The 24,241-nt window shown below is 49.8% G+C and overlaps 1 protein-coding gene across 1 annotated transcript in view; it reads left to right on the top strand.

The window, feature by feature from the left end:
• The window catches only part of CCDC180 (coiled-coil domain containing 180), a 64,100-nt gene extending 54,133 nt beyond the window's left edge, over positions 1 to 9,967 (top strand). The window contains 6 exon segments of the mRNA XM_064379791.1: positions 3,182 to 3,342; positions 3,890 to 4,027; positions 4,505 to 4,616; positions 7,538 to 7,643; positions 8,452 to 8,587; positions 9,796 to 9,967. Of these exon segments, the coding sequence (XP_064235861.1) occupies positions 3,182 to 3,342; positions 3,890 to 4,027; positions 4,505 to 4,616; positions 7,538 to 7,643; positions 8,452 to 8,587; positions 9,796 to 9,927 (785 nt within the window). The 3' untranslated portion in view covers positions 9,928 to 9,967.
• The last annotated feature ends 14,274 nt before the right edge of the window (positions 9,968 to 24,241 follow it).

The following is a 24,241-nucleotide window of genomic DNA, read 5'->3' as shown; positions in this document are numbered from 1 at the left end:
AGGCACCGGGAGCGGGGCATCGTGAGAAGCCAGTGGTGGAGCTCAGCCTTGGCCTCGTGGCCTGGATCCTCTCATCTGGGGGAGGCAGAGGAGCTTCCCTGTGAAAAGCTGACCTCTTAAAATTAGGTAAAAACAACAATCAGATTTTACTGGGGAAAAGCGACAATGCAAAAAAAAAGTTCACTTTTCTTGAGAAATATGGTGATTTGTACCTCTAAAAATATTTTGCTTCTTCCACAGGTATTTTTGACAGCTTTATTGAGATACTTGCATACCATAAAATTTACCTGTGAAGTGTACTCAATGGTTTTTAGCTTATTTACAGAGTTAGGCAATCACCACCACAGTCAATTTTAGAAACCCCACCGGCCAACCCTCGCCAGCATGCAGCAACCACCAATCTACTTTCTGTCTCTATAGACTTCCTTATTCTTTACTTTCATGAGAATAGAATTGTATAGTATATAGTCTTTGGTGACTGTCTTATTTCATTTTGCATAAATTTTCAAGGTTTATGCATGTTGTAGATGGTAATAATACTTCATTCCTTTTTAATCAATGAATAATACTCTATTGTATGAATCTGCCACACTTTGCTGTGGTCTACTGTGCTGTTTCAGAGGCCTCCTGGGTAGAAGGAGGAGAGTTTAGGGGATAGCCAGACCTGGGCCAGGACCCAGCACTGCCACTTCCCAGCTATATGAACTTGGCCAAATGATTTCATCTCTCCGATTTTTTTTCTTTTTTTCTTTTTTGAGATGAGGTCTCACTCTGTTGCCCAGGCTAGAGTGCAGTGACACGATCTGCAATCTCGGCTCACTGCAGCCTCCATCTCCTGGGTTTAAGAGACTCTCCTGCCCCAGCCTCCTGAGTAGCTGGAACCACAGGCACATGCCACCATGCCCGGCAAATTTTTGTATTTTTAGTAGAGACAGAGTTTCACCGTATTGGCTAGGCTGATTTCAAACTCCTGACCTCTGATGGTCTGCCCGCCTGAGCCTCTCAAAGTGCTGGGATTACAGACGTGAGCCACGGCGCCCAGCCAGAGCCTCAGTTTTCTTGTCGGTGGACTGCAGATATTACTAACACCTACTACAGAAGGCCTTCTTGAGGTTTAAGTCCTTCCCTCACACAGACGTGGCATGTACAGGGAATTAAGCAGCTACAGTACTCATAGCTGTGTCTGTTGAGTGACTGGACTTGAAACTACAGGCATCGTTTTGTTTCTCTAGCTCAGAATTTCCCCCATGTAAACTCTGTGGGATCCCATCCTACATGATTGTCCTCAAAACAAAGGTTTCATGGTCAAATGGGCTTGGAAAATGCTGCCAGACTGCATCCCTCTCTGGTAAACTCACAATTCACGTTAAGTGAAGACTTCTATTTCCTGCAGCTTGGCAGGCTAATGGAGGATCCACTCTCCCAGTAAAAACATGTAAAATGCTGCATAAAATATTTTCTTAATAAAATCTTTTAAAAGCATTAGAGAGCTATTTGTAAACTGAAAAACACACAAAAGCAAAAAATTAAGTAAAAATAGAAACTCTGAGGATAAATTGAGTAGGAACCCTGGTTATTACCCTAGGGGCATTTGCTGACTCCCAGGTGAACTTGAGCCTCTATTTTCATGGCCTCCAGAGTATTGAGAACAAGAGACAAATCCACGGACCTCCAAGGTGGAAAGTCTAAAAGGAGCAAGCTACCTAAAGGTGGAATCCAACAGGGCTTCCAGAGTAAGGCAAATGAGACAGAAACCAAGCTCTTCCCTTTCTCCTTCCAGCAATGAGAGGGAAACTGTCTTATCAAAAACCGTGGTACTGGGTGAAGAAAAAAAACTCCAAAAAGAAATCCAGAACTATATGCCAGCCCTTGTGTGGTTTCTAAATTTATGTTTAGATAATTTACACTTATCTAAACATGAATTCAGTTTTGCTTTTGTGGATCATCCAAAAGACCTCAAGCTAATACCTGAGCTTAAAATGATCTTGAGTTGGTGGTGTTCAGAAACTTGCTTATTAGCAATATAACAAATTCTCTCTAGGAAAACCTATCTTCACTTCAGGCCTCAAAGGATTCCCACAGATAAAATGCCCAGAATAACAACTCACAGTAATAAACAGAGAGCAACAAAATTCCCATAAACACAAGGAAACAAATTTCCTTGAGCAAAAGGCAGCAGCAGGAGACCAGCAAAGACTTCAGATATTAAAGTATTGGACACAGAATATAAAATAATAGACTTCTAGTTAAATAAAAAAGGAAGTTGGAAACATGAATAAGAAGCAAGAGACTATGAAAATGACCAAGTAGCTATGAAAGAGAATAAAATAGAACTTCTATGAAGGAAAAATTAAGAATTGAAAATTTAAAACTATGCATGACTTTATTATCAGGTTACATACAGCTGAAAGTAGAATTGGTGAACTGGAAGGCAAATCCAAAGAAAATAATCAGAATGTAACACAGAAAGATAAAGAGATGAAAATATGGGAGAGAGATAAAGAGATATGAATGAAAGAGCAGGTCTAACATATGGCAATTTGGAGATACAGAGAAAGAGGGAGACCTAGAATCAAAGCAATAGTTGAAATAATAGATGAGAACTTGCCAGAAATGCTGAGAGATACAATGCATTTTAATGAGATGAGAAGTCTGAAGAGTATATAGGAGCCCCTTGAATTTATTTAAGCCACTATTTTATTTTATTTTATTTTGTTTATTTTATTTTATTTTACAGACAGGGTTTCACTCTGTGGCCCAGGCTAGAGTGCTGTGCAGTTATAGTTTACCATAGCCTCAAACTCCTGGACTCAAACAATTCTCCCAATTCAGCCTCCTGAATAGCTAGCATGTACCACCATGCCTTGCTAATGTTTAAATTTTTTTTTAGAGACAGGTTCTTGCTATGTTGCCAAACTGGTCTTGAACTCCTGGCCTCAAGCAATACTCCCATCTCAGCCTCCCAAAGTACTGGGCTTACAGGTGTAAGCCACTGTACCTGGCTATCATATTTTCTGTACTAGTTTGACCTCAGGACCCCTTTTGATGGACTAGCTATTACCACATTGGAGACCAAGATTTTCTCTTTGGGAAGTGCTTTGGGCCTTTATTGGAGAGATCGCCTCCACAACTTGATTCTACTCTGTTCCCTCTCTTGACCTCCTACCTGCAATTCTGGCAGAATTACGAATCCAGATGAGGAGATTTGAGGAGCTGCTGCCCCAAGTGTGTTGGTTAGTGATGGAAAATTTGAAGGAGCACCACTGGAACAAGTTTTGCACCTCCATGAAGGAGATCCAAGGACAGTTTGAGGAATGCCACAAGCAGCTAGAGAAAAGAAAGGTGAGGGCCCCTGGACCAGCCCTTCCACTCCAAGACCAGGGGAACTGGGAGTTCAGAAATGGTGGCAGGTGGTGGGCAGGGCCACGTCCAAGGGAAGAAGGTAAGCTGGGCTTGGGATTTTTGGATGGGGGATGAGGGACAGGAGCCACTGGCGAGATAAGAACTGAGCCAACAGCTTTGATACAGAAGGTGTTCAGTAAACTTCTTGTTGGCTATAATGGGTGTGCTGGGTTCTATGGGGCTGTAGTCATTGAGATAACAATAATTGTCCAAGGTGGTCCTTGGAGCTGTGGAATATGGAGCACTGGACTAAAGCTCTGATTGTGCTGGGCAGATGCTCAGCCTTTTCTCTCTTCCAAACCCCCTGAGTCATCTCCAGCCATGCCCCCTGTTAACCCCTCTGCCACTATTCTGCCCACCCATTGCCCCCACACACCCAGGTCAGAGGACACATGAGTCTGGCCATAATCATAATTGATGGAAGACACAGGCCAGTGACTTTTGGTGGGTCAACATCACCGCTGAATTCTGGATTGTTTGATTAAAGGACAAAAATGCCCAGAAGCTCCATCTAAATCTTGGACACCCCATACATTTCCAAGAAAAGGAGTCTCTACACTTAAATGAAGAGAAAAGGCAGGAAGAGCTGGACAGCATGATTAGGATGAACAGGGAGAAGCTGCAGGTCAGTGATACCATTGATTCCCCAGTCCAGGCACGCTCCAAAAATGGCCCAATGAACAGCCACTGATGGCGCTGGGGGCAGCCCTTTGTTGTCATCTTCGCCAAAGAAGGCATGAGAGTAGGTGGGTTTTGTAGGTAAAAATGGCCATTATTGGCTGTTTTAACTTGTATCCTTTTTGACTTCTAAATTAATTAATTACAAAATTACTAATGATAAGTTTTGTTTCATGATCCATGTCTAGTTTTATTTCGTCTTCTGTGAATTGTCTGTGTTTCCCTTGGCCATTTCTGAATCATTTCTTATCTTTAAACCAGACCATGTTTCGGGAGAGGCCTCCTGGCTGAGGGCCAGATGCTGGTTACTTGGACACAGTGTATATAATGGCTTGGGTCCCCAGATCTCCCTGCAGAGTCCACCCAGTCCCTCTTCAGCTAGCCTCCTCTCCCAGTAGCACTGTGCTCACCGTGTTTTTTCCAGGAATGTGCCAGAAAGAACAGCCAGGTTTTCATAACCGACTTGGCCGCCTTCACTGAGAAGCTCCTACTGCAGCTGGATGAGGTGGTCACCATTGACGATGTCCAAGTTGCAAGTAAGAGAGACCGTCAGCCTTGTGCCCTGGCCCCGGGGTGCTGGTGAGGGCTAGGTCACGCAGGGCTCTGCTTTCCTCTGCTCCATCAGAGTGAAAACAGGTTATCCATTGAGGGAACTGATTAATTTTTGTTTTCATTAAAAATAATTTTTTGATTAAAAAGCAAATGCCAGATGGCCAGACATTTATATATAAAAAATGAAACCCTATTAAGTAAACATTTCCATACTTTTGGGATTAGGGACACCTTTTCTAGGTCTGACAGGAGAGCTAGGAGCCATAGAGGGAACAGCTGGCCCTTCTCTGTAGCCAAAACAAAAACGGAAAATTGTCAAAAGATGGAAAGACAAACCACAAACAGGAAAAGTATTCCTCACAACCTGTAGATCAGAGAAAGGGTTAATATCCCTGTGGTACAAAGAACTCTCACAGGTCAGACTTTTAAAGAGTCGAAGGACAAACACATGCGCTTCAGAAGAGAAGCAGTTCCTATGGCTAGTCACTGTAAAACAAGCTCAGTTTTATTGATAATGAAAAGTGAAAATGTAAGCATGATTCAGATATCATTTCTCACCAACAGCCTGGCAAAGTTTTGACATTTGGTAACATTGTAAAAGAATGTCAAGAAACAGAGACTCCGTAGAGACTATTGGTAGGAGTGTACATGGATACCACTGTCGTGGAGAACAATTTGTCAGTCCCTTTCAAAATTCTGAGTGTGTAGACATTTGGCCTAGCAGTTCTAATTCTAGGAATTTATCTGAGAGAAATATTGGACACTTTTTCAAAGGTGTATGCCCAAAATATTCGTCAGATCACTGTTTGAAATAGCAAAGAATTGGAAACAACACTAACATTAATATACAGAAGATTCGATGGGAAAGGCATGGTGGCTCACACCTGCAATCCCAGCACTTGGAAGGCTGAGGTGGGTGGATCTCTTGAGCCCAGGAATTTGAGACCAGCCTGGGCAACATGGCAAAATTCCGTCTCTACTAAAAATTTAAAAATTAGCTCGGTGAGGTGGTATGCACATGTAGTTCCAGATCCAGCTCCTGGAGATGGCAGTGGGGTTGGGAGAGTGCTGAGGTGGGAGGATCGCTTAAGTCTGGGAAGCCGAGGCTGCTGTGAGCCTTGATCACACCACTGCACTCTAGCCTGGTGAGAAAGCAAGACCCTGACTCAGAAAAAAAAAAAAGAAAGAAAAGAAAAAAAAGAAAATTGGATGATGTGTAAATGAGGTGCCAGATGTGCGGGTAAATACCAAGCAGCTGTTAAAGTAGGTCTGCATGTGCTGACATGGAAAGACATGAAGGAGGACTGTCGTGTGAAAAAACAAATTGACAAACAGAACATGCCTATGATCCCATCTTTTAAAACACATATGTGATATCAACATGCATACTCACATCTGTTTAAATGAATCTGTGTGAGAGACAGAGACAAAGAGACAGGTACCAAGCTGCTGATGATCACCTCTGCTGGGTGAGATGGAGAGAAATCTCCCTAAAACCTTTTTTTTCCATCATGAAGTGATATTTACATTTTTAATAATGTACATATTTTATAACTATAAAATTAAAATCATACATTAAATATCCATTTATCTCTGATCTATAAAGTAATTAAAATGCATCCTTTTTATTTTTAAAGGTTTTTATTACAAAAACAATAAATGTTCATTCCAGTAAAACAAGGAATTCAATCGAAAACCAAGCAGCAAGTGAAGAGCACAGTCCTTCCGCCCTAATGCAGCGCTCTTTGCACTTGCTGTTCATCCTTCCAGACCTTTCCCTTTGGGCACAGGCCTGTGTGTCAGGGTGGCTGGGGAAGGTTGTAGGGCCTGAACGCTTTTGTGACCTGATTTCCCTGCAGGTGCCTAGACGCTTTTGTGACCTGATTTCCCTGCAGGTGAACCTTGGCCAGGCTGGCCAGTCAACACTCCTCTTCTTCAGCATTTTCAGTTGCTGCACACCATAATTTAATAAGCATTGTAACTTACTAATTCGTCCCTTTGCTATTGAACTTTGGATCATTTCCAGTTTCCCACTCCTGTCATTGTGCTGAAGAGACTCTCTGCATCCATGCATCTCTAGGGCAACAGACTCCTAGACGTGCAAAGTGTATACACATTTGGGTCTGGGTCAAAGTGTATACACATTTTTGAAGTGCTGGCCACTTTTCTGTATCAGAGGCCTCTGTCAAGGGTGAGCCTCACTTGGGAAAGCAGGGCCTTGCAGAGATACTGGGGTCGAGACCCTAGGAAGAACAGGCAGGTGAACTGGCAGTGGAGCAGATCACAGTCCCTTGCAAGGAACCCCTGAGCCAGGAGGACTCCCTGCATCAGGCCCTAGGAGGCCCTTGCCTGCTCTGTAACTTGATTTCTGAGCCAGGCCACTGGGCCCTGCCATTCATGGCAGAGGAGCGTACAGGTTGCCTGCTGGCTCTCTGCACACAGAGCCCTCCACCCCCTCGCCCCCGATTTAGAAAGAACATCAGAGCATCAAAGATTGGATTATTGAGCTAGATAGTCAAGGGACAACCTTGAACATGTTTGTTCCAGGGGAGATTCTTAGTTCAGAACCCATATGAGCTAGTCTAAGCCAGAGAAGGCTCTATGAAGCATATCCCGGGACTCATGGAAACTGCTGGAAGCTCAGAGCATCAGGCTCGGATTTGGAGCTGGGAACAGCACCCACACCACTGCTCAGATTCCTTCAGCCATGACCTCCTGCCCCCGCCACCACCTGAGCTGCACGGCCGCTGCATTCAGCTTCTCCATGGAGAGGGCTCTGCCTGCCATAACTGCAATTGGGGAGGAGGGGCACCGTCCTCCCTCCTCTAAATGTAATGCCAGGGGAATTCCCTTGATCTCAGGCTGTCGGTGAGGCTGCAGTCAGTAGCCTTTCTCTTGCCTCTAGGAATGGAGCCCCCCAAACAGAAAATATCAATACTCATACGAAGGAAACTTGCTGGGCTCTCCCTGAAGGATGAGAGTGAGCAACCCCTGATTGAACGTGGAAGCAGGTAAGAGCTAAAAGCAGCAAGGGCTATTGTAAACGGCTGTATCTGCTGGGGGTCGTACAGTGTAATGGTTAGGGGCTTGGGCTCTGAAGTGAGACAGACCTGGGAAAGGTACTGTGTTCTGAGCCTTAGTTTCCTCAGCTATGAAATGGGCATGGCAGTCTACCTTGATGTTATCCCGAGAAAGTTAAATGAGGTAGCACACAGAGTGCCGCAGCACATACGAACAGCTCAACAGCTATGAGTTCACATGAGAAGGACCCACCAAAGGGTCCCATGATGGAAGGGAGGCCTGGCTCAGTGGGAGACGCATTCTTGGGTCATTGCTGCCATTGTGAGCCACTCCAGCTGTCTGTCGTGTGCGAAGAGAGTTGGCAATGTGCCTGTCCCCTCTGCCCCAAGAGTGTGACTCTGCAAGAAGAAGCAGAGCAGCGATTTGCCCAGCTGTGTTCTCGGAAGTGGTCTTTAGAGCATTGTAAGAAAAGCAGACCAGGCACTGGTAACCACCGCCTGGCTGGCAGATCAGTGAGTAAACTGAGGCCCAGAAAGGGGAAGCAACTAGAGCTGTGACACTTCCCTGTCCCCACCAGAACCCAAGACTGTGCATGGCGATTAGACTAGTATGGGCTAATATGAAACAGAGCTTGAAGAAGTGCAGCATTAATGCTCAGTACGTTTTTTTCTTTTCATTAAGATATTTAAAGCATGACAATTTTTTCAAAGAAATGCTAAGCTTTTCCAACAGGGTTGGTAGGTAGATTGTGAATGGTGAAGGCAAGCCTGTGAGATTTTCACACACGTTTGTTTGTAGGAAGTGGCCAGGAATCAAACCCACTGAAGTCACCATCCAAAACAAGATTCTTCTCCAGCCAACATCATCGATATCCACCACCAAAACCACCCTGGGCCACCTGGCGGCCGTGGAAGCCCGAGATGCTGTGTACCTGGTGAGACGGGGTGGAGTGAGCGTGTCCCAGGGAGCACAGCTCAGGCCGGCTGCCTTGGGAAGGGGGAGCTTCCCATCACCTGGCACCCCAACATTTGGCTGGTATAGCAGGCAACACGTCAGTGCACCCCAGAGCTGCAGGTCTCAATACTCAGGACGGTCACTGTGCACAGGCATGGGGACGCAGCTATGGGCCATCTCCCATCCCGGTGCTAGTGTGGGTCTGAGGTGTGATCCCAATGCTGCGGGAGCCCAGCTGAGGGACACCCCACCCAGACTGGGGGTGAAGAAAGGCTTTCCAGAGGCACAGTAGGGTCAGAGCTAGAGAATGTTGTCACCAGGCACGGAAGTGATGGTAGCAGTGGGCTCAGGTGGGGGACACAGCAGCAGGAGCAGTCACAGCTCCTGAGAACTTACTGGGAAGTACTTACTGGGAGCTTCTGCTCTTGACATGAGTCATCTCACTGAATCCTCCTAACAACTCCACAAGGGAAGTAAAATTATCTTCCTCTCTTCACTGATGAGGACACTGAGGCTTAAAGAAACTTGTCCCCTCTATGCCACGACAGAGTGGCAGAGCCAGAATTTGATCCCAGTGCCTGTCAGACCTGCTGGGGACAGCCTGAAGAGGAGGCTATACCCAGATGCCACCTGAGGGACCTCTTGGCTCTGAAGATCTGTGGACCTTTGGTCCTGATGCCCAGAGAGAAACCTTGTCTTGCCCAGAGACCAGCTGGCCCCCCTATTGGGAGAGCCTGAAGTACCCAGGGTCAGCCTTCCCTAGCTTCCCCTCCAAGCCCAAGGCAGAGGGAGCAGCTCTGTCTGCTGAGTTCGATGAGGGTGGGAGGCCTGGAAGACCCAGCCTACCAAAAAACCAGGACCCCTGAGCTCCCGGGAGGCCGCAGTGTGGGACAGAGCTTAGGAAGGAGTACTGAGCCTAGAGTCAGATAGACACAGGTCCTAGTCCCTGCTCAGCCTCCTTCTAGCTGGGTGACCCCAGGCCAGGCTCTGAGCCTCAGTTTCCCTGCCTTGTAAAATGGGGGAAACAACTAGGCCTACCTAGTTTCTACCTGAGAAGTGACTTGTGGAACTCTTGCCAGTGCCTGGAATGGGTTAACAGCCACCTGCCAGCAAGTTACAGCATTGCCCTAGGGGAGCGGGTCCAGAAGCCTCTCCTCATGTGGATCCCTACTGCTACCTTCCTTCTAGAAATATTTAGCATCATTTGAGGAGGAGCTGAAGAGGATCCACGATGACTGCATATCTCAGATGAAGGAGGCTCAGCGCTGGAAGGACAGCTGGAAGCAGTCCATGCACACCCTCCAGGCCCTGTATGTGTGACCCCTCCACCCACCAAGAATAAATGCTTTCTTATGCAGACTCCCTTCCTGTCCATCTACCTGCCTACCTACTTCTGGTCCATCCCTCCCTCCCTTCATCCATCCCCCACTGCTCTGTGCTGGGCACTGTAGCTTTACCAGTGAACAGGACACGGCACAGTCCCTGCCCACGTGGAGCCCACTTCCCATGAGAAAGGTAAGCATGAAAGGGGAGGTCCTCGTGGTTAGCAGAGAGGGTGAGTACCAGGAATTATTGGTCACTTAAAATAGACACCAGAACTTCAAAGGACATCACCTCCAAACAGCAGACTTGGCACTTCATCTTGAAAAATGAAATAATTAAAAGTCATGGGAAAAGGATATTTTAATTTAATAAGTATGGGTTATAATTGCAACTCTGCACTGGTTCCTAGACCCAAAAAAGAACCCATCCAATGTTGATTGGTATTTGTGCCACAGTTTGTCTGAGCAAATTGCAATATTTGACAAAAAAATCTTCCAGGCCCCTTTAATCCTGTGATGCCCAGATCATTCTCTTGGAGTCCTCCAGCCTGCTGGCATCTTGCTTGTCAACTTTCTCTTCTTCAATTAAGTGGCCTGAGCGTACAGGTTTCATTTGTCAGTAGCTGTGTGTATCATCTGGACAGGCTTCCTCAGCCACAGACTTAGGAGGCCCCAGCCCATAAATCTCCAGCCCCTCACAGCTGTGTGACCCTCTGAGCTCAGTTCCCTCACCTGGGGTCACTCAACCTGTCCTCCTGGTCTGCTCCACCTAGTGAGGCCCTGCTTGGTTAGCTTGGTGACCTTGGTGCACTGAAGCCAGGAGAGTGAGGAGCCCCCTTCCATCAAGGCAAAAGCAATCTTCTGTTCTTTTCTGCACTCCCACCACCCCTGCCCCAATGTGCTACCTTTCATTGCTTATTATTCCAACAGGAATATATGTGCATTGTAGAAAAAAGAACTTATGAAACCAACAAAAGGATAACTTTAAACTCCTGAGCTGGGCGCAGTGGCTTATGCCTGTAATCCCAGCACTTTGGGAGGCCAAGGTGAGCAGATCACCTGAGCTCAGGGGTTCGAGACCAGCCGGGGCAACATGGTGAAACCCCATCTCTTCTAAAAATACAAAAAATGAGCCAGACATGGTGGTGCACACCTGTTATCCCAGCTACTGGGGAGGCTGAGGCATGAGAATCACTTGAACCCAGGAGATGGAGGTTGCAGTGAGCCAAGATATGCTACTTCTCTCTGGCCTAGGCAACAGAATGAGACTCTATCTCAAATAAACAAATCTAGAGACAGCCACTGTCCATAGCATCTTTCCACATATGTGAGTTATTTTTACAAAATGGAATCATAACGTGCATTAGGTTGCATAAAGTGCTTGGTAAATTTTAACTGGATAAACCCTATGCCATATCCTTAAGTATTCATTTACACCATCGGTTTTCACACTTTTCTGACTCTGACCCACTGTACAGAATAAACATGTTCTAAACACAGGGTCCCTGCACACATATACACAACTTGGGACCAACAGGTCACAGGACAGCACTTAACCTTACTAGAAGTCTGCTTTCTAGTATTTTCTCCCTGCTTTTTAAATCCTAGCCCAGTCCACTTAACTCAGTTCATGAAGGGGTCTTGACTGCAGTGTGGGACACTGTCATTTAAACAGCTGCAGAGGGGCCTTAGCAGCCTGAGGGCACCTCGGCCTGGAAGCTAAGCAGAGTTGGACTTGACTAAACAGCTGGAGTGCTCCCACTGCCCGGGGAACCAGCTCACTTCTATCGGACAAGGGCAACCCATGTCCCAGTCATGTAGCATCAGCCCATTTCACAGAGGAGGAAAGCAATTATAACCCATACTTATTAAATTAATCCAGATCATTTAGCATCAGCCCATTTCACAGAGGAGGAAAGCAAGTCCCTGAGAGGTGAGGTGACCTGCCCTAGTCACAGGGCTATTCAGTGATGGAGCTGGGATCCCAGTGCCAGCTGTCTGACACTCCGAGCCCACACTTAGCCCAAAGCCACACTGAGCCCTGGGACAGTCTGCCCAATGCATCAGGTCACTCACTGGCACCTGAGCTTGACTGCGGCCTTTCTCCTTGACTCTGAGGCCGTTGCTGGTTGACCCAGGTGGTGGTTCTGACTGGCAGGACTGGTTGTAGCCACAGGGCAGAGTGGCAGCTCTGGGAGTACCTGGAGCCACACCTCAACTCTCCCTCTCAGTGCCTGCCCAGCACCTGGAGTCTGGATGGCCCAGCTGTCACCACATACTAGGGGAGGATTCTGACCAGGAGCCACAGCTGCAGGCTTCCTGCTGTTGGCCACCAGGCAGAGTCCACCCCTGCTCTCACCCAAGTCCTGCCCCAGCCTGATCTTCCATCCTCACTGAGCTGCTCCTTGGCCTGGAACCAGGTTCCAAAGTCCTCAACTGGAAATTATCGCAGCCACCTGGGGCAGCTGCAGCCAGAGGGAAGAACAGCAGGGTGACAGGGCCTGGTGGGGCATGATGGTGGAGCCCTGGTGCGGGTGGGGTGTGGGGCCAAGGGCCAGTCTCTAGCTCTTTCTTTAAAAGGGCTCCCACCTCTCCTCCAATCCCATACAGTCCCTACCTGTTCTCAGAGATGAGTTCAAACAGCCCCGCCCCCAGGAAGTTGTCCTTGATTCCAGCGCCTCCCCTCACCCTCCAGTGGGATGGTTCCTCCTCTGCTCTGTATCAAGCCCTTCCTATGAGTCTAAGATGCAGAGGATGGGTCCAGGAAGTGTCTGGTAAGTGGAGAGTCTCCGACTTCCACATCCCCAGCCTCCCGCAGTGAATGCCACAGCTGCTTACCTAACTCTTTTCCTGGAGGTTGATCAGATTCTCCTGGAAGGCAGATAGCCAAAACCCCTCAAAAATGTCCCTGACCCCTGACCACGTCCCGACCACATGCCTCTCACGTTGTAGTACCACTGGGTTCCACCAGGGGGCAGGGCGTGCGCACAAAACGGGACTTGGACTTGGGTCAGACTAAGCTCCAGAGGAGGCGGTCACAAGAGCAGAGGCTCAGGGACCTTCTGGCCCAGCCTCTCAGATGACAGACAGGGAAACTGAGGCCTTGAGCTGAAAGGGATTGTTCACCTACTCCTGAGCTCCCTGACGTCACTCTCCTGCCACCATGGACAGTGCCTGGGGAGCGTCTGACTCCAGAGCAGCCACAATCTCCAGCAGCTGGGCAGCGAGGCAGCTGGACCGCTTCACCACGTGGGGAACGGGGGCTGGTGGTTCCGTGGAGCCTCCGTTCCTCCATCAGTACGGTGCGCGCGACGCCTGGCTCACAGGGGCAGTGTGAGGACCGCCCGAGAGGAGGTGTGCCGAGAGCTCAGGGCTCGGCGAGGGTCTCTCTCCTCCCAAGCGCAGGACCCTGGGCCCGCCCTGCCCCTCCCCAGGCTCACTTATATCCGGATAATTCGTTATCGAGTGCCAAGCATCACCAGGTCAGGTGGAACGGGTCAGGGAGGGGACAGGCCCTGTGTCCACGGGGTGGGGGTGTTGATGAGCACTGGCTCTCGGGTATCCCCCTTAGGTTGATCAGATCAAACTATCTCAGCCACCTGGGGCAGCCGCAGTTCCCTAATTACCTAAGCAAAGTCCTCACACTCAGCTCCCCGACCCACCCAGGCCTCCTACTTGGAGCAGCCAAGATTTGCCTTCCCCACAGCCCCTCCCCACACTATCCCTCTGCTTAGCAAACTTGCCACAGTCAGCTTTGGCGATTACAAAGGAGGGACCAGCCCTGCTCCTCCCTGCTCCTCTCCCACTCCCTGCACCAGCCCAGCTCTCCCTGGCCCTTGCTCTGGCCACTTCTGTTGGAGGCGTTTCAGGCACTGCTGGAGGAGTAAGGCCCCCTCTCTCTTGATGTGAGGCCTCCGCCGGGAGGGAGGAAGGAGCCCTGTCCTCTGATTCCCTGGAGGCTCTCCCACCTCACCTGCATGTGGCTGCTGCCTCTTCTGGGCTCTCTGGGGCTCCATCTCCAGGGTGGCCACCGTGAAGGTCCCCTCCTGCCAGGGTCAAGGGCAAGGTCAGTGAGGACATCCTCCTCACCCGTTTATTCTCCCAGCCCCCTGACCCTGGGGCCCTGGATACGGTCTAGTCTCTGCATCACATGGCGATGATGCAGTTTTCCCCACATTTGAACCGGGTGATGGAGGTGCAGACAGTGGGTGACAGGGCTCCTTGGCTTTCTTGTTCTGTTGTACCGGAGGGAGTCCTGGCAGTGATGGGGCAGCCCTTTCTTGAACAGCTTCCGGAGACAGGGGGACCGTCATCAGGCATGACCCACCTCAATTCAGAGGCCCAGTCCCCCACAGCCCAGGCAGGGGCCACTGGTCTGAGCTGGAGCTCAGGAAGCTGAGGATGTGGCTTGAGCCTTGTGGGAGTCCCTGAGCTTTGGTGTCTGTTCACTGAGGGCACCAGCACGTGATGACCCAGGATCCAATACTGGCAGGCGAGGGAGACTGGATTTTCACTTGGCCCTTCCTCACTAACTCCAAGCACCAGAAGGTGGCTCATGCCTGTCCCTCCCCAGGTGACATCTGCCTCCTTCTTGATCAGCTGTCTAGTCTGTCTCCCCATTCGGGTGCACATCTTCCCCTCACACCCCCAGGGGCAGTTTTGTTTGGGTGTCTGTCTTAGAATCCACATTAGGTGCCTAATAAGTGCTGAGGCGGGTGAGGTTTCCTGAGTACATGGGTGGGCAACCCATGCGCCTGGCTGCTCCTCAGTGAGCACCCTGCACCCACAAAGGGGCCTGGTCCTGCCCTGTCTTCCCTCTGTCCTCCCATTCTGCACAGCCACTGTGTGAGGCAGGTGCTGTTATGTCCCATCTCTGCCCTCCACATGTAGACAGTGAAGGCCTAGAGGTTAAGAATCTCATCCAGGCCACACAGTTGGTAAGAGGTGGAGCTGGGATTGGCCCATATCATCTGAGTTTCAGGGAAAGGTCCCAGAGGGAAGGCTGCCCCCACCCTGCCCCAAGAGCCCAGCACTCAACGCATCCATCAGAGTCAATTGCTCTGCCACCAGCATGGAGGGAACCCACCAAGAGATTGGGCACTTCCTCACTAGGCCAGTTCTGTGTGGTCCCAGGCTAGGGGCAGGAGGGCTCTGGGACTGACTAGCTTGGGCTGTCACTGCAGCAGGCTCCTTCCATGGAGCTCCTTCAAGGTACTCTTCTGGCCAGGTGCCCAAGATGGAAGAGAAGGTGTTTGGGGTAGTGAGGGGTGGGGGCAGCAGAGTCAGAGCCTGGCCTTTCCTTCCACATTGCTCTCCTGGGGCACCCTTGTTTGGATGTGGGCCCCTGTGCCTGTCCTGCCTGTCCAGAGATGGCTCCACCCATTGTGGCTGTCCTGGCAGAGACAGACCTGGTCTTCAGGCAGGACAGGCACAGAATCTGCATGGGCTGGGTCTTGTCAGTTACTCTTGCTCTGATGGGCTACCTGACCGGGATGCTCAGGAATGAGGTTTGAGGTAGAAGTGCGTGGATTGCTCACTACAGCTCCTCTTCTGGGTCCCCTGGAGGTTGGGTCTGGAGGGGTGGATGTGGAAGGAGGTGGACAGGGCTGGGATGGGACTGTGGTGGGGATGGCTCTGAGCCCCAGCTTCCGCTTCGCTTCCCAGGGAATTTGGATCCCATCCATAACTCTCACTGACTGATTTCCTCCTGCAGAGGAAGCCCCCAGACCTCAGCCCTCTCATGAGAACCCTAAGGCATATGAGACCCAGGGTTCTGCCAGCCTTTCCAGCCACAGACTCCCATATACCCCCAACTGTTCTGGGGAAACAGGAGCCCCTCCTTCTGGAGCTGAAGTCCACTGACAATTTTAGTTGATCCTGAGGTCCACCATATCTGTGAGAACATGGCAGAATGCATGTGTATCCAGAGGAGGCGAGGAGGACATCACGGTGTCAGCATACTGTGGACATGGCCTGCTCATGATGTCTAGTGTACCAGTGACTCCCCAGCCAGAATTCAGACAATCCCCAGGGAGTGCTTTCTGCAGGCAGAAAAGTATCTGGACACAGTAAGTGCTCAATGAATATTTGTTGAAAGAATGAACCACAACCAGAATCTTCCCAGATATCTAAATTAGCATAGGGCCCCTCCACCAGCCCCCAGGGATCCCTGTTTTGGATATCCCAAGTACAGAGACCAGCTATGTGGAAACGCAAACCTCTTCACAAATGGGAAAACAGGTTTGCTTTCCATATGCTTTCCCAAACGTAGGAACGCCACGAGTGAGGCAGAGAGCTACTTCATGTTCAAAAAATAAATAACCACAGTTCATCTGGCAGCCCCTCCCACAGAGCCAGGCGCCAGGTCCGCACCTGCCATGGCTCACCCCATTTAGTCCCTGCAAGAACCCTGTGAGGTTCATCCTCTTACCACCTTTCTTCTCAGAGGAGCAAACTGAGGCTCAGAGAGGTGCAGCAATATTTCCAAGACACACAGCTAGCTGGTGGCAGAGTCCCTACTGTGCCGTGGAAGGGACGGGCTCCCACCTATTGAACACCTGGTCCAGGAACTGTGGGATGGAGGCAAACACTCAGTGGGTACACAGGAAGGTGGTGCTGGGGGAGGTGTCTGCCCTGGAAGCCTGGTCCAGTGATGCCACCATATGCTCCTGAATGCCTACTTGGAGGGTCCACATTGTGCAGATCTCGCCCAGGTACAGGGTTAATTCATTTTCATACTGAGTGGAACAAGGAGGGACACAGAGTCAGAGGCAGCACCAAAAACCACCAGAATCATGGGCTAGAGCTCAGACCAGGAAGCCCCAACTCCTCAGGGATTTGTACATGAAGAGGGACATGAATGCCCACAGCAAGAGAGGTTAGCACGCCCCTATTAAGAGCCTGTTTGCTCTAGCGAGTCCTCAAAAAGCATCCCCATTGTTGAGATCAGAAAACACAGGCTTAGGGATGTCAAATGGCTGTTCAAGGTCACACAGAGCAGAACTAAGAACTGCCCAAAGCTAGGGCTGCATCACCTTCCCCCTAAGCTACTTGAAGCTTGGTCTGCTTCTGACATGGAGGGAGAGGATCTGGGGGAACCTGATTCCCCACCTCACCACCCCCACCAAGTTGAGAGACAGTTTACAGTGTGGAACCGCTGCTATGGTGTGCATGTTTGTCTTCTCTAAAACTCATGTTGCAAAGTAGTTGCCGTTGTGACCATATCGGGAGATGGGACCTTTAAGGGGTGTTGAGGTCACAAGGGCTCTGCCATCATGGGTGGATTAATGTCAGTATCGTGGAGGTGGGTCTGCCCTCTCTTGCTCTGTCTCACCCTCTCTTTGCCCTTCTGCCATAGGATGATGCAGCAAGAAGGCCCTCACAAGATGCCAGCACCTTGACTGTGGACTTCCCAGCCTCCAGAACTGTGAGAAATATATTTCTGTTCATTATAAATTACCCAGTCAATGGTGTTTTATTGCAGCAGCACAAAATAGACTACAACACCCACCCTAGGAGAGTCCTTTAGACTTCAAAGCAAGGCACTTAATTTTCTTTCTTTTACAATAAAGGCAGTTTTGAGAAACTGAGCTATGAGGATCCCAGATCCAACAGAGGGGCAAAGGCCTGGAGGTTCCAGGGTGGGAGAAGGACTGTCACAGCATGAAGAATGTAAGCAGACAACTCAGGAAAGAGAAAACCAAATGGTTGTTAAACAACTGACAGGTGGCTCAAGCCTGTAACTGGGAAATTAAAAAGCAAAGGAAGCATACAATGGCATTTGCCACGTGGACACCGGAATTAGCAGAAATGGAAAGGAATGACATCCCCCAGTGTCAGGGTGGATGCAGGGAAGCAGCCACCACTGGAGACTTCTGTGGCAACACAACTGCCACAGCCTCTTTGGAAAGTGATTTGGCTGAAGCTATTAAGATTTTGCACATGCATATCCTTCTACCAAGCAATCCCATGCTTGGAGTCTATCTTCTGTCGGGAATAAGTATGTGGTATAAGCCAGATTATGTCTCCCAATGTTCATATGTTAAAGTGCTAACCCCAGGACCTCAGAATGTGAGTGTATTTGTAGACAGTCCTCATTAAGGAGGTCATTAAGTTTGAGTTCATTGAGGTGGACTCTAATCCAGTCTGACTGATGTCCTCACAAGAAAAGGGGATTAGGACACAAAGAGGCACAGAGTAGGGAGGCGGAGGTTGTGGTGAGTTGCCACCGAGCCACTGCACTCCAGCCTGGGTGACAGAGCAAGACTGTCTCAAGGAAAAAAAAAACAATGAGGCACAGAGTAAAGACAGTGTCCACACAGAGACAGATGGCGGCCATTTACAAGCCACGGAGAGAGGCCTCAGAAGAAACCATCCCAGCCCGCACCTTGGTTTCCGAATTCTAGCCTCCAGAATTGTGAGAAAACCGATTTCTGTTGTTTAAGCCACACAATCTGGGAACTGTTATGGCAGCCCTAGCAAACCAATGCTCTCTAATAGGACACACATAAGGTGTTCCCTGAAGCCCTGCTGAAATGGCAGCAGAATGCAGTCACATCCAGGCTCACCAGCAGTGGAAGGCTGAATCGCTGTGGCAAAAAAGCCCCCCTTATCGAATATGATGAAGGCAGGTGAGGCCAAGGCTCTGGGCCTGGTGGGCTAAGAGGCTAAGACAATGTGTTCTAGGCCATGACAAACTGCAGAGACACATAGAGAACAGCTGAACCAACCCTTCCCCACTCCCCATTTTTGTGTATAAACCACCCTATTAAGCCTGATGATTTCTAACGCTTGGAGCAGGTCTGGAAGGACAGAGGAGCTGATTCTTACATGGGATATCTGGGGCAGGTGGTTAAAAAAAACAAAAATAGTAGCAACATGCAAAAATACTTATGGCCTAGCCTGATATGAAAACAATGAAAAAGTGTTTTCTCTGATACTCCTACAAGTATGCGAAGTGTCTTTCCACCTTCCCAACTTGCAGGTGAGGGAGGAGTGGGAGCCCAGATTTCTGAGGGGTAGAACTGTGGGCCAATCCAGTGGGAAGGCCCTGCTAGAGAGACCCCAGGAGTCCTTATATACAAAACTGGGTTCTGGACCCATGCTGGTCATCTCATGGTACTGGCAGTGGAGACACCCCCCATCCCACCCCCATGCCCACTCTCACCCCAGACCAGTGCTGGCCATTATTGATGGCATGGTGCACCTACCCTTTGTCCAGGAAGATGGAGGAGTTGAACCCATCAACCAGCTGCTCATTAATCTCCCACATGGAGCTCTGCAAAGATGGTGCCTGGCAGCCAGATCATCAGACATCAGGGCCCTGCCTGGCCTCACTGCAGCGGGACACCCACATTAGAAATTCTGCTCCCCAGATAAGGCACAGGAGGGCAACTGCATAGAATTTCAGCCAGTGAGGAAATGAGCTGAAGTCTCAGGGACACAGGATAACATCTGGGGAAACGTGCTTCACCAAGCACTCACCTTCCAGCTTGCCAGGCCCACCGGGGTTCTAACACCCAACAACCTGCTCTGGCCCCGGAAGGGTCCACCACTCATCCCTTGCCTTCCCTCCACTGCCTCGCTCCACAAACACGGTGATGGGGAGAGGTGGGGGGCTGCCCAGGTGGGATCACAGTTGTGGCCTGGCCTGGATGGGCCTGCCATGGACTTCTCTGTGTTACCTTCAGGTACTTCCTGCCAAATGGCCAGAGGTGCCAGAACTGAGTGCTGAACCAAAAAGTCTGCAGCAATGGAAAAGGCTCTCATGCTGGGCTTTCCTGGGGTCAGAGCCTCAGAAAGTTGGGATATAGCAGGAGAACATCTTATTCTCTTTAGTGGCTCCCATGGAGTGAGCTGGATGGGGGGGGCTCCCTCTAGAATGTGGGAGCTGGTTATCAAAGTTCTGAGTTCTGTTGGGGCCCACCACTAAGGAGGTTAGGTCACTTCTTCAAGGTTCCATTACCTTGACCCCCTTCCTTCAGAGACTTCCCCAAAGGTCTCTCTGAGCTACTGACTGCTCACCCTCCTCCCCTATGTCACCTCCTTACCTGTTCACAATTTTGCCAGCACCATCTCTCTGGGAAAACCCAAATGCAGCTAGGGCCCTAGTTTTGAGGAGACATAGCTAGGTTCTAACCCTTCTTTTTCTGACCAGTTCTGTGGCCTGGAAAACGCACTGTATGTCTCAGAGCCTCTCTAGTCTCCCAACCTGCACAGTGCGAATCATCCCAGCATCTAGTTCCCAGAGGCATCATCAGGCATATATGAGATAATTCTCATAACACTCACGGGTTGGTGTCACAAGTAACAAATGCACAAACTTAAGAGAAGGAAGAATTATAAGATGGATGGGATGCAGTATGGACTTACAACCGAAGACATGCCTGGTTCCACCAGTGTAATATTAGAAAAGTTACTTCCACTCTGGGCCTCATTTCTCATTCTGCACCATGAGGGGGTTAATATAAAATGAAGCTCATATATGGTCATCCTGTGGCATAAAATAAGAGCTAGGTGTCTCATCCCAGCCCATGTAGTAGGCTGCATCATGCACAGCAACTTGCAATGAACCTCACTGCTGGGATTCATTCCCTTGTGTAACCGTGAAGTGGTTAGTGACTCCCCTTCGGACTCAGAGAATACAGCAAAGTGATGGGTTGCCTCTCCTGCCCGAGTCAGCTAGGGCTGCTGTAAGAAAGTGCCACAAACAGGGTGGCTCATCAATAACAGAAATGTATTCCTTACAGTCCTGGAGGCTGGAAGTATGAAATCAGGGTATCAGCATGGTCCAGTTTTGCCGCGGTCCCTCTTCAGGGTAGCAGACTGCCAGCTTCCTGTTGTGTCCTCAGATGCTTGAAAAAAGGTGAGGGGTCCCTTTGAAAAGGGCACTAATCCCATTCATGAGGGCTCCACCCTTAGGAGCTAATTATCTCACAAAGGCTCCACCTTCTAATATTATCACATTGGGAGTCTGGCTATCAACACATGACTTTTGGGAGACATAACATTCAATTCATTGCAACTTCCAATACTGAATTACAAAAAAGTGCCAGTTCTCTCGTATTTGCTGTCTCCTGTGTTTCTCCCTCCCTTTTCCCTCTCCTTCTCTGTCCCTTCTCCTCTCACTGCCTCTGTCACAGCCCTCTAAGTGAGAAAGCAAGCTTTCATGTTAGGAGCTACCCAACATAGAGACCCACATGGCAAAGAGCTGAGAAACACCCAGGCCAACAGACAGAAAGGAACTCCGGCTCAGTCCAGACTGGTTCTGCCAACACCCACGTGAGTGAGCTTGGGGGCAGCTCCTCCCACAGTCCAGCCTCAGTGAGAGACCTGAGAGACCTCCAGGAAGAGGCACCCAGGTAAGCTGTGCTCAGGTTCTTGATCCACAGATTGTGAGAGATTAAATATTTGTACTTCCACATTGCTAATGTTGTGAGAAGAATGGGCAACTCACCTAGTCTACCAGGCCCCAGGATCTAGCCCTGCCATCATTCCCCTCCTCTCTTAGCCTCTCCTTAGGGGCTCCCCCAAGCTACACTGGCTATTTTTATTTTTATTTTTTTGAGATGGAGTCTCACTGTGTCACCCAGGCTGGAGTACAGTGGTGCAATCTCAGCTCACTGCAACCTCCACCTTCCAAGTTTAAGCAGTTCTTCTGCCTCAGCCTCCCAAGTAGCTAGGATTACAGGTGTGCACCACTATGCCTGGCTAATTTTTGTATTTTTAGTAGAGATGGGGTTTCATATATTGGCTAGGCTGGTCTCAAACTCCTGACTTCAGGTGATTCGCCTGCCTTGGCCTCCCAAAGTGCTGGGATTACAGGTGTAGCCACCACGCCCGGCCCACACACTGACTCTTTCTAATCTCTGCTGCCAAACTCACTGCTGCCTGGGAGTCTCTGCTTTGGTGGTGCCTTCTCCCTGACACATTGTTCCCCAACGTGTGCAGGGCTGGCTTCCTCTGGTCTTTCTGGTCACGGCATAAATGTAAGGCCCCTCTGCCCCCACCCAGTGACTTCCCAGCCCCACCTCTCAGCACCCTACTTCATTTTCTCTACAGCACTTGCTCTTTTCTTTCACATGCCTTTGTCCATCTCCCCTCCAGACTGTGAGCTCCTGGAGGGCAGGGACCACTCGGCTGATCTCAGCAAAGCACGTTGGGCCCACCAGGGCACCTGCACAGGGTGAATGCTCAGGCATGGTTGTTGAATGAATAAATGGGAGGATCGCAGACTTTCCACCTCCCCACCTTCTGACTAGCTAAGACTGTGGAGATGATCAATAAAAATAAGAGGTGCAAGTTAAGCCTGAGGCAGGAGGCCGGACAGCATGACCTCTGCGTGACTCATCCCTGGTTCTAGTTGCTGGCAAAGCAAGGTGGGCAACACCGTGGACACAGGAGGCTGACCGCCCTCTGGTGGCCAGCCCTACCACTGCAGCCCCAAGCTGGAGCGCCTCGACTTAAGTCACACACTCTGGCTGGGTGACCTCAAGGCAGTGGTTGTTCAGGGGTCTCCAGGGGGCAAAGGGGCAAAGGAGCAGGTCCGCAGCCTCCAAGGGCAGTGTGAGAAACCTCAGAAGCCTCCCTTGAACCCTCTTTGCCTCCACTTCTTTTGGTGTCAGGCATCCTTACCTTGGCCAGGGCAATGCTTCCCTTTACTTTCAAATGCAGACTGAGAATCCAACAAGGACCAGCCTCATCCCTGGGCCAAAGACTCAGTGTCCAGTGCTCTGGCACCCTCTGCCTATAGCAAGCCCTCATCACCCAAGCCCCAAACCTCTCTCTGCTCTGAAGGATGTCCAGGGAGTGGAGAACATTTTCCCAGGGTCTCAGAGCACAGTGGGCACTGATGGATAACCCACATCAACAGACACTTTCTGAGTATGTAGAACCCTTGGGGTCACCCACCCAAGTACCCTAATTAATACAGGAGGAAACAGAGGCTTTCTCTCCCATAACCTCTGTCTGCACTAGCGGAGAGGGCTCATCCTGCTTCCAGGTGCTCAGAGCAGTGGCCTGAGAAGCCCAGCACTGTCCTCTCAAGGCTGTTCTGGGGCCCTTAGGGAGCCCTATGTCTGCCCTGTTCATGCCCTGGGTTCCTGGGCATGTTGCTAGGAGGCTGATGCCACTGACCCATAACAGAGCTGCCCCCAACCTCTTTCTGATTTCCTTCTGGGAGGAGGCTGAGCACTGGCCTAGGAAGCTGGAGCCCTCCCTTACCCTCTAGACTCTGTGCATCATCTGTGGCTTAAGCCAGGCCCTGTCTCTTTCTGGGATTCACTTTCCCAAACGCACAATGAGGGGTTGGCCGTGAAACTGCCGAAGCGTGCTCAGCAAGGATGCAGTGTCAAGTTCCATCAACAGGATGGGATGTCAGGGTGGGGTGGCTCAGGTGCATATGGTGCAGAAGCCTCACTAACTCAGGCAGATGCTGAGGGTCACCACATATAACAGCCAGGCCTAGTGTCCATGGACAGGCATGCTCAAGGGGCCCTGTGTCTGGACAAAGAAGAGAACATGCTGGTGAGTTCCTGCTACACTGTGTCCACAAGTGCAGTACACAAGAAATCCCCAGGCAATACAAGTGTAACCTCCTACACTTGCAGAGGCCTGGGTCACATCTTCACCACTGGAGCCAGGAAGTGGTGTCAGTCTCACTTAAGCACTAAGAGTGAGGGCAGAGAGGGATAGTTCCTCAAGAAAATATGGAGGTGCTGTCTCCAACAGAAGAGGAGTTGGATGTCAGACAGATAAAAGCACTCGATCTCAGAATCACACATGTAGGCCCCATATCTACTTCTGCCACTAGGCTCATGGGGATATGTATGTCTCAGAGAAGGGAGGTGTCTTGTCCAAGGTCACACAGTGAGCAATGGCAAAACACTCATACTTTGGTTAACATTTAATATGGCTACATATACTGGAATCACCAAAATAATAGTAACATGTATTAGTCAGGGTTCTCTACAGGGACAAAACCAGTAGGATAGATGTATATATAAAGGGGAGTTTATTAAGCACTAACTTACATGATCACAAGGTCCCACAATAGGCTGTCTGCAAACAGGAGCAAGGAGAAGTCAGTCTGAATTCTAAAACTGAAGAACTAGGAGTCTGATGTTTGAGGGCAGGAAGCATCCAGCACAGGAGAAAGATGCAGGCTGGGAGGCTAGGCCAGTCTCTCTTTCCACATTTTTCTGCCTGCTTTATATTCTAGCTGTGCTGGCAGCTGGTTAGATGGTGCCCACCCAGATTGAGGGTGGGCCTGCGTTTCCCAATCCACTGACTCAAATGTTAATTTCCTTTAGCAA

This window comes from Aotus nancymaae, unplaced genomic scaffold, assembly GCF_030222135.1.
Source record: "Aotus nancymaae isolate 86718 unplaced genomic scaffold, 86718_ANA_hifiasm-v0.15.2.pri h1tg000003l, whole genome shotgun sequence".
Lineage (NCBI taxonomy): Eukaryota > Metazoa > Chordata > Mammalia > Primates > Aotidae > Aotus > Aotus nancymaae.
The sequence above is the reverse complement of the archived record's forward strand: the minus strand, read 5'-3'. Positions and strand labels throughout refer to the sequence as shown.